At 44.5% G+C, this 14597-nt stretch overlaps 1 protein-coding gene across 3 annotated transcripts in view; it reads left to right on the forward strand.

Annotated features, from left to right (window-relative positions):
* The first annotated feature begins 809 nt into the window (after positions 1-809).
* Copz1 (coat protein complex I subunit zeta 1) overlaps positions 810-14597 on the forward strand; it is a 30842-nt gene continuing 17054 nt past the window's right edge. For all 3 annotated transcript variants that reach the window (XR_016533878.1, XR_016533879.1, XM_090326781.1), the window contains exon 1: positions 810-873. Coding sequence is in view for 1 of the 3 variants with exons in the window: in XM_090326781.1 (XP_090182907.1) it covers positions 856-873 (18 nt within the window). In the remaining 2 variants the exon portion in view is untranslated. The remainder of the gene's footprint in view (positions 874-14597) is intronic.

A 14597-nucleotide genomic window follows, 5' to 3' on the forward strand; every position in this document is an offset into this window, starting at 1 on the left:
TTCACCCCAAACCCTTCTTTGTTGTGCAATCCCAGCATTCAGTAAACTTCTTTTTTTTCATTTTGCAATGGCTTGTCCCTACTGGAAAACCGCAGACCCTACTCCCCGTCCCCTCAGCATATACCCAACTCCGAACCATGGTTCCTCCTCTTCTGGCCTCTTTCCAAAGCTCTGACATCCTATTTCACGCTGAACCCGAGAAAATCTGATTTTTAGAAACGTTCTGGTGTGCGATCCATCCCTGGGTCCGGCAAAGCTGAGTCTCCCGCTGGGGGAGATGGTTTCTCAGGCGGTTTACTGGCCCTGGAGCTTCTTCTAGTTAAGCTACAGTATCCGGCCTGGCCTGACGGTAACTCGTGGGAGGGAGCGGGGCCACTTGCTCCCTGCTTGCCAACCTGTGGATTCATAGGAGAACCTAATGGGGGCGCAAGACGCGGGGACTGGGGTGGGATCCGTGCGGAAAGGCCAGTGTGGAGCCTGAAGGGGACACAGCGCCCCCCACAGGGATGAGGATTAACGCGACTGAAGCAGGCCGGCGGACATCACACGTCTGCGGTTCAAAAGAACAATCGCTTCCTCCGCTCCCCATGGAAACAACCCCTTCCCCCTGACCCTCCCGCCCCCTCAGGGGTGAGAATTTGCTTTTCTGATTGGGTGTTCGAGCTGACAACCATATATCTCCTTCCTTCTGGTTGGATCGCTTGCTTCCGCTAGGTAAGAGGATACGCTGATTGGTTAACAGAACTTGTTCTCATCCAATGATCCTTACGCTGGGCGGGGTCTGATGAGCACTCTGAGCCAATCATCAGTGGCGTTGCTTTTGCGACTCCACGTCGGCACCAGCTGCAGGGCAAGATGGAGGCGCTGATTTTGGTAGGAGTCGGAGGGGCGGAGGAGCAGTTGTGGGGCTCCGTGGGTTCAGGAGTTAGGAGTCAGACAACGGGGAGAGGGGAGGAAGGGGAGTTTCAGGTACTCTTAGGGGACCAAAGTTCCAGTGGCTCGTGGAATGAATGATATGGCCTGGTGCAGGACCTAAAGCCTCGGCTTAGAGCAGGAGCCCTGCTGGGGAGACGGGGCCGTTCGTGGGAGAAAGTTGGGGGGCGCATGGCATCTGTTATAAGTGTACTGGATGGAGGGGCGGTCCTTAAGATGCCTCCTCATTCTCAGCATTGCGTTGTGGATGAAAATTTGACTTGAATTTCCCCAAACGACTATACTGGCCCCCAGATTGTGAAAATAGAATTATAAGTGTGTTGTCATTATTATAAGCTCCTCCTGGCGATTGTAGAGTTTTGTGTCTCCATGGAGAATCCCCAGCTACTTCGCTTCAATTTCCTTTTTATCCCTATTTTGTAGTTCTGTCATGATAAAGAATTGTCATTCCACCAAAGTTCTGGAATACCTGATAGAATTATCATGGCTTGTGGCATATTTTTTTCTAGACTCCTTATTGTGTCCTAATATTTTCCCTCTCCCCATTTAGACTTTAGGGATTCTAGAGCACTTATTGCCCCCTCCTGGCAACTAAAGGAGTGTATTGTGGTCTGTATGATCCTTTTTGCTTATTAAAGTGAAACAAATATTATTATTATTATTTAATAATATTATTATTATTATTATTTTGCCGGTCCTGGGGCCTGAACTCAGGGCCTGGGCACTGTACTTGGACACTTTTTGCTGAAGGCTAGTGCTCTGCCACTTGAGCCACAGCACCACTTCTTGCTTTTTCTGAGTATGTGGTATCCAGGAATCGAACCTAGGGCTTTGTGCATGCTAAGTGAGCACTCTACCACTAGATTAGGCTCCTGGCCCCTCACTTCTTTAGAAATGAACCAGAATATTTTTCTTTCAAAAGTGCCTTGTTTAGCATTTGGAGGTGTGTACATACGTGTGTACATGCACACTAGCTTGCTTCCTTCAGTGGAACTCTAGGACTATTTCTACATCCAGATTTTTATCAGTAAATGTGAATAGTAGGTTTTACTTTCCTTCTTTCAAAATACTAGGGAAAATTTCCTTTCTTCATTCTTTCTTTTTTTTTTTTTGCCAGTCCTGGAGCTTGAACTCAGGGCCTGGACACTGTCCAGCTTTTTCTATGTATGTAGTACTGAGCACTTGAACCGGGGTCTTCATGCATGCTAGGGCAAGCACTCTACCACTAGGCCAAACTCACGGCCAAAAATTTTTTTTTTTCAGTCATGGGGCTTGAACTCTGGGTCTGGGCACTGTCCTTGAGCTCTTCAGCTCAAGGCTAGAGCTCTACCTCTAGAGCCACAGTGCCACTTCTGGTTTTATGGTGGTTACTTGGAGATGAGTCTCATGGACTTTTGTGCCTGGCTGGCTTTGAACCACGATCTTCAGGTCTCAGCCTCCTGAGTAGCTAGAATTACAGGTGTGAGCCACCAGCACCTGGCAAGAATTTCTTTTTATTATATGGGCTCTTCAAGTCTGGATAACTAAAAAGCTTAAAATCTGAGTAGTTTTAATTTTTTTTTTTTTTTTTGCCAGTCCTGGGTCTTGAGCTCAGGGCCTGAGCACTGTCCTTGGACTTTCTCAAGGCTAGAGTTCTACCACTTGAGCCTCAGCACCACTTCCGGCTTTTTTCTATATGTGGTACCGAGGAATCGAACCCGGGTCTTCATGCATGCTAAGGCAAGCACTTTAACCACTAGGCCAAACTCCCGGTCCCAGTTTTAAATACTTTCTGTTAACAAGTTTTCTTTTTTTTTTTCTTCCCCCCCTCCCCATTCCTGGGGCTTTAACTCAGAGCCTGAATATTGTCCTTGGGCTTTCTCAAGGCTAAATCTCTACCACTTGAGCCACAACACTACTTCTGGCTTTTTCTGTGTATGTGGTACTGAGGAATCAAACCCAGGCCTTCGTTCATGCTAGGCAAGCACTCTACCACTAGGTCAAATTCCCAGCCCTGTTAACAAGTTTTCTTAACCAGGGAACATTAGATTATAGGGAATTGATTTCTAGATTGTTCCACTCATTTATTCATTCATTGGTATTCAGGTGATGGGTTTGAATTTGTAAGTTTGCCTCAAGCTTGCAAGCTAATACTGGTAACACTTGAACACTTTGTTTTTGAGAAAGGGCCTTGTGATTTTTCCTTTGGGCCTTCCTGGACTGAGATCCTTTGGTCTATGCTCCAGGGGTAGCTAGAATTATAAGTATACCAAATCCAGCCTCCTTACATGTTTTTTTGTTTTGTTTTGTTGTTGTTTTGTTTTTGCCAGTCCTGGGGCTTGAACTCAGGGCCTGAGCATTGTCCTTGGACTTTCCTAAGATTGACACTCTACCACTTGAGCCACAGCACCACTTCTGGCTTTTTCTACATTTGTGGTATACCAAGGAATCGAACTTAGTGCATGCTAGGCAAGCACTCTTACCACTAGGCCAAACTCCTAGTCATTGCATGTATTTTAAAGAGATCAAGTTTGAAAGAACAAGAAAGATACTACTTGGATACACCACCCCTCTCCTTTTTTATTTGAGTCAAGCCCAGACTGGCTTCCTGCTCTGATTTTCCTAAGTACTGGGAATAGAGGCCTGTGCCATAGCCAGCAAGAACTCTTTTTATCAATGGATCTTTTGGACTGAGTTTGTTACTTAGTAATAGAGCACTTGCCTAGCATTCTAAAGGCCCGAGTTGATCTCCAACACTGCAAAAATTAAGGAATGGTGAGTCTGTGTAGAGGTGTCTCTCTATCACAGGCTTATCCTAGTTCTCTGGCCCCGCTTCCTTAGTGTAGTCTTATTTCTGCCTGCTTCTTCATTAATTCTTCCACTTTAGTCTTTGTCTTAGATATTGTACTAACAGATCCTTGCTAACTATGCCAAGTATCCCCTTACTCTTTTTTTTTTTTTTTTCCTCCCCTGGGCTTAAGCTCAGGGCCTGAGCACTGTCCTTGGATTTTTCTCAAGGAGCCTATGCTAGAGAAAACCAAGGTGTAAGGAAAGGTCTTGTTAAAAGGAAGTACAAGCTGGGTACGGTGACTCCCACTTTTAATTCTAGCTACTCAGGAGGCTGAGACCTGAGGATTGAGGTTCAAAGCCAGCCAGGGCAATAAAGACCTTGAGATTCTTTTTTTTTTGCCAGTCCTGGGCTTGAGCTCAGGGCCTGAGCACTGTCCTTGGACTTTCTCAAGGCTAGAGCTCTACCACTTGAGCCTCAGCACCACTTCCGGCTTTTTGCTATGTATGTGGGGTACCGAGGAATTGAACCCGGGTCTTCATGCATGCTAGGCAAGCACTTTAACCACTAGGCCAAACTCCGGCCCCGACCTTGAGATTCTTATCTTCAGTTAACCACTAGAAAATTGGAAGCGGGGCTGTGGCTCAAGGGGTAGCATGGTAGCCTTTGCCTGAAGAGCTCAGGGACAATGCCCAGGCCCAGAGTTCAAGCCCCAGGACTGACCAAAAAAAAGAATGTATATATTTTTCTTTCTTACAGTTGCAGCCTTTGGCAACTGGAGTTCTATGACAGAATTAGATCCTACTGCCCTATGGTCCTCATGGTGTGCTGCAGTCAATTTCTGTGTATCTACCGTGGCACTAGTTTTGAACTATCCTTGGGAGAAGTGAGAAAATGGTTACTGAAATAATCTTCAATATTCAGTGGCTTACGAACCTTAGTTGAGAATTAAGGGATATTGTCTTAATCTCTATTTCTTAGCATTTTCAGCCTAGACCACAAAATTCAGTGCCCTATGATTTAGAATCACCTTTCCTTACCTCCATACTTTTGTCTTCCATCCCTTTATCTGTCTACTTAGCAGCATTTCTTGTTTCTTAGGTCTTCATCTTCATTATGAAAAGCACAAAGACTCCCTAGATGTCACTTTACATTTCTTCTAAGCCAGAGTTTACTACCCCGGTGGTGTTTAGCAGGCTGTTCCTTAGAGCAGACTCTTGAAGTTCCCTTTGGTCCCTCTTCTCACATGCTGGGTTGGCTGGACTTCTTGGGAAACCTGACCAAAGCATTTTCTCCCATCCTTACCTCTAGAAGCTAACAGCTACATATGCTGAGAAGGGGAAGAGTATGATAGAGGGGCTCAAGAAGAAACATGGCAAGGACAGGGGTGGGGGTGGCGTGGCCTAGTGCTAGAGTGCTTGTCTAGCATGCACGAAGACCGGGGTTCCATTCCTTGGTACCACGTATGTAGAAAAAGCTAGAAGTGGTGCCATGGCTCAAGTGGTAGAGTGCTAGTCTTGAGGAATGTTCAAGGACAGTGCTCAAGCCCTGAGTTCAAACCCCAGGACTGGAAAACAAAACACAACAGAACATGGGTCAGCATTTGCTCTGCTAATGGGAATTTCTAAATAACAGTAGATCCTGTTCATTAAAGTATTTTATAGTGAGCCATATTTCTCTCTTGAATTAAATAATCCAGCCCTAGCTTTCAAGTAGATTTGTCTAATATTTCTGAAGTCTCCTTGTATTCTCTGAGAGACGCTTTCATCTCCTTCAGCTTCCTTGCTTAGTGATAATGCACTTAGTCAGCATCTTTGGACTCAGCTTTTCCTCTCCTGCTATCTGCTGTGTGGAACTATTTTAGCTGTGGGTGGAGAGGAATCTATGCATTTCTCCATTAATCTGCATAATCTTAAAGATAATGGTATACCCTTGCCTTCCTTCTTTAATTTAATTTTGCCAGTCCTGGGGCTTGAACTCAGGCTCTGGGCACTGTCCTTGAACTTCTTTTGCTCAAGGCTAATACTTTACCACTTGAACCACAGCACCATTTTCAATTTTTTTCTGTGTATGTGGTACCAAGGAATCAAACCCAGAGCTTCATGCAAGCTAAGGCAAGCACTCTACCACTAGGCCACACGCCTGGCCCCCAATTTTTTTTTTTTCCCTCTTCAAAGCTGAGTGACTCTAGCAGTTTAGATTCTTAAAGTCTTTGTACTTAGATTTCAGTTTTTCCTTCTGCTATTTAGATTCACCTTCAGAATCCTTTTCTAGAGCTTTACAGACAAAACTTCTTAATTTATCCTTCTCTACCCTTCATAGTACTGTATCCTAAAACAATGTCAAAATCTCAATTTCCATGCCTCATTCAAAAATCAGGCCATCCAAAGTGCACGAGGATGTGCAGATATATGGAGGAGGGAGCTATGTAGAGTACAGAAATGACTCTTAAAGGTTGCTGGTGCTCCATGGCCTTTGCTCCCTGAATCATCTTAATGGGGCTTTTGTTAAATTCCTTTGGCACTAACAGTAGAGGTACTTGGCCTAAATGCCCCCTCCCCCTGCTTTGGGCAAAAGTATCAATTACATTAAGCCCCCAAAGCACTCCCATCTCGTTCCTGGCAGTCCCCTGTGCCCCTCTCCCAGCTGCGTCCTTGCTGGTGCCTGGCCCCTCCATTTCGTTAGGAGAAGCAATCTCCTCGTTTCTGCACGGTGGAGATATATTTCTCAGCTAGGGCGAGAACAGTGCCAGCACTGCCCCCGGTGAGGTCTCTGGCAGCCATAAAAATTTTTATTGTGATTATGTTGGTGTCGGGGTGTCCATCTGGGTTATTGCACACCTAGTTTAATTGATTGAAGTTTAATTTATTGACACTTCAAATTAAATGATCAGAATAAACTGTGCTGTTACTCTGGCCGGCTTGTTTTAATGGTTGATTGCTGGAAGCAGACCTTGGCTTGAACTAAAACCCCCAAAGAGCAATTGACGCTGCTTCTAACTCTCCCCATGTCTTGCCCTCCAAGAAGACCTCGTTATAGATTTCCGACGTATTTATATATATATATTTTCCCTCTCCTTCACAGTGGTGGGAAAGAGTTGGTCCCTGGCAAGGTATAAATTACATCAAAAGTCTAGGAGAGCTGTCACATGGTCGAAAAGGGAGGAAGAGGCCTCCATGTGAATAAAAGCAGACTGGAGAAACCCCGTCCTCCTTTGGAGGCAGAAGATGAATGCAATTATCCAGATATTGGAGGGAATCAAGTGACAGGTTTAAGATCTTTCTCATTTAGGTACTTGCTCCTGCTGCTGCTGCTGCTTCTTCCTCCTCCTCCTCCTCCTCTCCCTCCTCCTCCTCCTCCTTTTCCTCCTCTTCCTCCTCCTCCTCCTCCTCCTCCTCCTCCTTCTCTTCCTCCTCCTCCTGTCCATCTAACTTTACTTAGAGCAGGGAAGGTAGAATATCTATAAGGCAGGGAAGGTTCAGGTTGAGTCTGTGCATAGCCTTTTCACAATTTACCTTTCCTGTTGCTGGGCAGAATGGCTTTCTCTCCTGTCCTTAGATTCCCCAGCCTGTCACCTCTGCTTAAGTCTGAGAACCTTCATATCTTTAGGAAATCCTTCCTGTTAGTCTGCAAACAAAATCCTGTCTCCTTATTTTCCCTTCTACTCCTCACAAAAAAAAAGCGCATAATTCTATCTACAGCCAACTGGTCTTTATAGCACTAACTCCCTTCCCCTCCTGACCCCCATCCCCTTTCTGTGCTAGCACTGGGGCTTGAACTCAGGGGATTTTTTTTTTTTTGTATGTGTGTGGTCATGGAGCTTGAACTCTGGGCCTGGGTGTTGTCCCTGAGCTCTTCAGCTCAAGGCTACCACCCTACCTCTGGAGTCACAGCTCTACTTACCGTTTTCTAGTGATTATTGGAGATAAAAGTCTCATAGTCTTTGTACCTGCATTAGTCTTTTGTACCTAACTAGTTTTTTGAACCATGATCCTCAGATCTCAGCCTTCTGAGTAGCTAGGATTACAGATGTGAGCTACTGTACCCCACCTGAACTCAGAGTTCTGCACTGTTTTTTGTTTGTTTGTTTGTTTGTTGGCCCATCCTGGGGTTTGAATTCAGGGCCTGTGCACTGTCCTTGGACACTTTTTGCTCAAGGCTAGTGCTCTGTCACATGAGCCACAACACCACTTCCAGCTTTTTCTGTGTGTGGAACCTAGGAATTGAACCCAGGGCTTCATGCATGCTAGGTGAACACTCTACCTCTAGATTATACTCCTGCTCCCTTTTTTTTTTTTGCCAGTCCTGGGGCTTGAACTCAGGGCCTAGGCACTGACCCTGAGTTTGTTTTTCCCCCCAAGGCCAGCACTCTACCCATTGAGGCATACCTCCACTTCTGGCTTTTTAGTGGTTAATTGGAGATAAGACTCACAGATTTTTCTTCCCAAGCTGGCTTTGAACTACAATCCTCTGACCTCAGCCTCCTCAATAGCTAGAATTACATGCTATGTACTTTTTAGAGGGAAACTGAAGACAGAAAGGAGATCAATTCAGTGTTCTAGAGGCAAGCTTTTTGTCTTCAGGAGCAGATGGGAAGGGAATAGAGGGATAAATCATGATGTAAATTATGACCAAGGATGCATCAGAAGTGTATCTAAGCTGTTTGTGGTTCTTTTTTTTTTTTCCCCCCAGTCCTGGGGCTTGAACTCAGGGCCTGGCACTGTCCTTGGGCTTTCTCAAGGTTAGGGCCCTACCACTTGAGCCACAGCACCACTTCTGGCCTTTTCTATGTATGTGGTACCAAGGAATCTTTGTGCATGCTAGGCAAGCACTCTACCACTAGGCCAAACTCCTGTTCCCTGTGGTTCTTTAAACATACATATTTTTTAAATACTGAAGTGAACTCTGGATTAGTAGGTTAGCACTTTACTACTTGTACTATGCTTCCAGTCCTGTTTTTCACTGATTCTTTTTTTGTCAGTCACTGGGCTTGAACTCAGAGCCTGGGTCATGTCTCTGAGCTCTTTTGCTCAAGGCCAGTGCTCTATTACTTTTAGCCACAAATCCACTTCTAGTTTTCAGGGTGGTTAATTGGAGATAGAAGTCTCACAGACTTTCCTGTCTGGTCTGGCTTTGAACTGTGGTCTTCTTCAGATTTCACCCCCTGAGTAGCTATGATTACAGGTGTTAGCCACCAATGCCTGGCTTCACTGATTATTTTTGAGATAGAGACTTACTTCCCACCCAGGTACATGCTAAACTTCAGTCACCTATTTTGGACTGTCACTGGGATCAACCTTACCTTGCATAGCAATGGAGCCTTGCAGACTTTTCTGCCCTGTCTGGCTTGGCACTGTGATCCTCCTGTTCTCACATTTCCCAGTAGCTTGAGATGACAGGAATGTGTCACTCACCAGCTCTTGGCCTGGGAGAGAATAAGGTAGGAAGATTGCTTGAACATAAAGAGTTTGAGACCAACTAGACAACATAATAAGATTCTGTCTCAAAAAAAAAAAAAAAAAAAGAAAGAAAGAAAAAAAAGTGAAATTCACACTTTTAATCTACAAGTTTTAATCTTGTAGATATGGTGGCTTATGCCTATAATCCTAGACTGTTCAGGAGGCTGAAATCAAGAGAATAGCAGTTTGAAGCCAGCCTAGGCAAAAAAAAGTCCTTGAGATTCCATCTCCAGAATAACCATCAAGAAGCTGGATTAGAGTTGAGTCAGCAGGCTAAGCAAAGCACTCACACACACACACACACACACAGTTTAAACTTTAGAGTCTGCAGAGTATTGCAGTAGATGCCTGTAATCCTAGTACTCTGGTGGGAGCTGAGGTGGGGGAGGGGTGAAAAGCTGGAGACTAACTTGGTGGTCTGTACAAGTCCCTGTCTCAAAGCAAAGCACTCAGAGCAAAAGAAATGAATCTGGCCTCATTTGAGGTTTTCCTTAGGTGATACTCAAAGGTCTGAATTACCAGACTGGTGTGGCAGGAAGATTTAGTGCTGCCAGGGAATGGGGTGCGGTGTGGGGGGTCTGCCTTGGTATGGAATTCTAGTTTGGTTTCTTTTCCCTGTAGTGCTGTATTATTGCATTTCTGGGAATCTTTCACTTCTGTGACAATTGAAGAGTTAGGAACTGTGTAACTGCTGAACAAAAAATTCTCCCTCAGACAGGCTTTTTGAGTTTTAAGCAAGGACCAGCGACTGTATAGCTTGAGCCTTGATCATTCTTACCCTTCCTGTTTTCCTCACCAAATTCAGCCATTGAAAGCTGTCAGGGTGTGGTGTTGACCTTTACTCCCCCTGCTGGCTGTGTTAGTGTTCTCAGTTTTACCTGTTAATTTATAGAGGCCACAAACACTTATTGAAGTCATTAATTGAGTGTGAAACAGGAAAGAGAGAGTTATTTATAAAAGTATTCATCATTTCCTTATTTTTTCCTCTCATTCTCCACTTTATTATCTTCAGAGACAAACTCATTCAATTCTAAATTCTGAGTCTCTGAACTGGAAGTCATAAGGTTGTGAATGTGTGTGGGCTAGGAACAAAGTCCATAGATTTTGTCTGCTCAGCAGAGAGATCTGCTGTAACTTTAAGCAGTCTAGACCAGGCTTTCCTTTTCTCCCATGAGGAATCTATGTCTCATAGAAAGGGACACCTTGACTTAATGGCTGATCCAGAATATAATACAAATGTCGTAGGAGTCTAGAGACATTTTCTCCCATGATGTCAGAACTGCTTTCTATATTTTGTGTCTACTTGGCTAGGAAGATTCTGGCTAGGTGTCTTCCTTCTGCCATTAGTTCTTCTAAGGTTTGTGTCCAGTAAATTTTTATGATCAGATTTGGTCTCTTGCAGCATGTGTTCAGTTAGCCATGACTAGATTTGGTTTCCCATTAGCTGAAGTAATGTTCTGTGGTGCTGGAGATCTAAGCCAGCATGCTGGCTTTGAACTATGATACTCAGATCTCAGCCTTCTGAGAAACTAGAATTACAGGGGTGAGCCCATTGATACCCAGACAAAGAGGAGCTTTTAAATTTAAAAATAGCAGAGTCTATTTAAAAATAGAATTGTTTAGCCACATGGAGCTGGGAGGTAGCTAGTAATTTTTCCTAGGATTCTTTTTGAATAGGGTTTCACTTTGTAGCTCAGGTTGGCCTGGAATTTACTCTATAGCAAGGATGGATAACCTTCAGCTCGGCCTTCCCAGTGCTGAGAATAAATATGTACATACAAGTCTGTGCTCCTAGTTTTTACTAATTTGGTTTTATAAATAGTATTGAGAAGCCAGGCTCAGTGGCTCACGCCTGTAATCGTAGCTACTCAGGAGGCTAAGATCTGAGGATCTCAGTTCAAAGCCATCCTGGGCAATCTTATCTCCAAGTAACCACTAGGGGATGGGAAGTGGGGCTGTGGCTCCAGGGGTAGGGCTGTAGCCTTGAGCTGAAGAGCTCAGGGACAACAGCCAGACCCAGAGTACAAACCCCATGACCCACAAAATAAATTAAAAAATAGTCTTGAAGGAAGAACATCTAATTATTAAGTTTTTAATTAGTCAAATTAAGCCAGGATACTCCTTTTTGATGTGACTGTAGGATTTCTTTCTGTCATAGGTACAAAATGCAGAGTCTTGAACTTAGGCCTGGGTGCTGTCCTTTAGCTGTCATGGCTCCGCTTCTGGCTTTCTCTTTTGGGAAGGGCTGGGGAGGTTGTTGGAATAAAAGTCTCATGGACTTTCCTACCCAGACTAACTTTGAACAACAACTGTTAAATCTCAGCCTCCTGAGTAGTTAGGGTCATTTGTGTGAGCCACCAGTGCCCAGTTTTAGGATTTCTTTTTAAGTAGTGAATGGGAAAGTTTCTAGGAATCTTAACCAGATTCTTTCTTTTGCTTTTCATCTGTGGATAAAATCTTAATACTATGACGTTTTCTTTCTTTCTTTTTGTTCCCCTAAATGAATCATGTAATTAGTCATAGTTTTAAAATGTGCTATCTACCTGATCCAAAAATCCCATTTCTCCAATCTTTTGGTGGCATATCTTGGCCCAGAGTAGCTTCAGGCGCAGAGTAGCTACATATTGTATGTGCATACAGACTTAATTCACTTGAAAAGGCACAAGATAGCATTTTTTTCCCCCAAGTGTAGGGAATGGAACAAGAGTTTTGCATCTGCTAGGCAGCCATTCTACCACTGAGCTGTACACCCAGCCCAAATGACTGGTATCCAAAAGGCAGAACTGCTTTTTTCATATTTTTACTGACTATAGTCCCGAGGGAGCTACGGGTCACCTAGATGGCCCACAGGGGGCAGCACTAGGCATGACTCTCCCCTTCTAGCCCTCTGTGTGCAAGGGGAGGGGAGTTCTTGGAAATGATGTTTTCAGCAGGGTTAGAAACATCTGATTGAGATCAAACACCCATATACAGCAGCCTGGGTGCTTGTTTGATGGTATTTAAGCTATCCTGAGCACAGCATTCTAGTTTTCTTCATAATAAAATGACATGAAATCTATCCACTCCTCCCACAAACCAATCTGCCTCTCTCTATATATCATTTCCAGGCACCATTAGCATTTGAGGTGAAGTTCTGTTATACACTCAGGCTGTGGCTCTGTGAAAGTCAGTGCATTACAGAACTTTGTCTCGAAAGCTTTCTCGCAGCTACCCATTCTGGGTGTAGGAGGGAAGAATAGATCCTTAAAATCCTTTGAATATGGCCCTCCACTTGTAGGGCCTTTTATTTGTATTTAAAAAAAAAACAATCAGCATTTAATATGTTACAAGGTCAAAGCAGGGCTCATTGTGCAGGAAGCTCATTTCTTAGTAGCAGGGAGTTATTTATAAAGTTGCCCTTTGCAAAAACTTGAAATTACATTATCAATAAGGGCTTTTGGGGCCTTTAAGCTCACTGGTTTTATGGCATGAGGGGAATGGCTGGCCCTCCCCACTCCTGGGAGGTAAGGCTCGGGCTGAAGTGGAACCAGCTGCAGTCAGGAGATGGCAGGAGAAGTAAAGGAGACACTGCAGGCTCTTTCTGAGGCAGAGAGCAATCAAGCCGCTTTTATGCTCTTGCCTAAATTCTCAGCTTTTTAAAGTGTGGTTCTTTTTTCTAAGTTTTAAATAGCCAGCCTTTTTTATAAAGCCTTCCTTTGTCTTCCAGTGTTCTAAAGCCTCAAATCTGATCTTTGTCTTTTCCTGCTTTTGCCTGTCTTTTATCTTGCATAAGAAGACTCAGTGTTTCTGTTTTGGGGTTTTCTTTGATCATTTCTTCTAGGAAGCCAGTGCAAAGAGCCAGGAGCAGAACCCAGGGATATGTTTCCTTCTCTGCCAACACAGCTGTTTGTGCACTTATCCCATGGTTGGCCACAAGAACATTGTCTGGCTCTCTCAGTTGGTTAGGGGCCATTAGGGCTTTTCTTGTTTGGGGTGTATTTGGGGGGCTCCCATGCCTTCTAGGATGCCAGACTCTACAACTGCAAGAAGCAGTCACTTATGCCAGATTAAGGTCCAGTTTCAGGTACGGGGAAGCTAAGATTACTATGAATGTGATAGACAAAGACTTGGATTTCCAAAAGAAAAGTTGCTGAAAAATGACTTCTTAAGCCAGGCACCAGTGGTTCATGCCTGTAATGCTATTCAGGAAGCTGTGATCTGAAGATAATGGCTCAAGGAGAGTCCCGGGCAGGAAAGTCCATGAAACCATCAACTTCCCCCCCACCCTCCCCAGTCCTGAGGCTTGAAATCAGGGCCCAGGTATTGTCTTGAAACTTCTTGTGCTCTAGGCTGGTGTTCTACCATCTGAGCCAAAGTGCCACCTCCAGCTTTTTCTGAGTAGTTTATTGGAAATAAGGGTCTCATGGGGACTTTTATGCCTAGGCTGGCTTTGAACCTTGATTCTCAGATCTCAGTCTCTTGAGTAGCTAGGTGTGAGCCACCAGCATTGTTGGCCGTGGAGCTTAAACTCAGTTCCTGGCTGCAGTCCCTAACCTCTTTTTTTTTTTTTTTCCAGTTGTGGGGCTTGAACTCAGGGCCTGGGCTCTGTCCCTGAACCTCTTTGTGCGCCAAACTTATGCTCTATCACTTGAGCCACAGCACCATTTCCAGTTTGAGTGGTTAATTTGAGATGAGTCTCATTGGGGACTTTGCTGCCCAGATTGGCTTTGAACTCTGATCATCAGATCTCAGCCTCTTAGTAGCTAGGATTACATACATGTCTAAACCACCTGCACCCAGCTTGCACCAGTTATTTTTGAGATAAGAGTTTTACTTCCTACCTTAGTGCATACCTGGGCATCCAATTATAGACTTACCATCATAATAGACTAATACGTGCCTCAACACCATACCCATTTCTTGGTTGAGAGGGGTCTTGGGGGCTTTTGTGCCAGGGCTGACCTTCAACTACCATCTTTCCAATCAGCCTTCCATTTATCCTCCCTCCCTTACTCTCTTCTTACATTCCTACCTTCCTTCCCTCTCCTGAACTCAGGGCTTTGAAGTTGCTTGGATTACTTGTGCTCACCTGAGGCTCTATCACTTGAGTCACAACTTCAGCTAGATTTTTGCTGGTTATTTTGGAGCTGGAATCTCGAGGACTTTTCTGCCTGGACCAGCTTGAAATCAGTGTCCTCCAGATCTTAGCCTCCTGAGTAGCTAGGGTTACAGGTGTGAGCCACTGGCCCCTGGCTTGCTCCCATTTTCAATTTCCATATCCCTCTTACACGGAACCATGTGTATCCTGAAGCCTGATGATGCAGTTTACCTGTACAGGGCCAATAGTTTCCTCTTGGGTCTTTGTTACACACATTTGGCTCCTTGTTACACTGTTTGGCCTCTTTGATGACTGTGGGTTTTCTAAGGTAGGGAAGAAAACAGGGACAAAGCAGCTGCCT

Source organism: Megascapheus bottae, chromosome 2, assembly GCF_031878675.1.
Source record: "Megascapheus bottae isolate mThoBot1 chromosome 2, mThoBot2.hap1, whole genome shotgun sequence".
In the NCBI taxonomy this organism is placed as follows: Eukaryota; Metazoa; Chordata; class Mammalia; order Rodentia; family Geomyidae; genus Megascapheus; species Megascapheus bottae.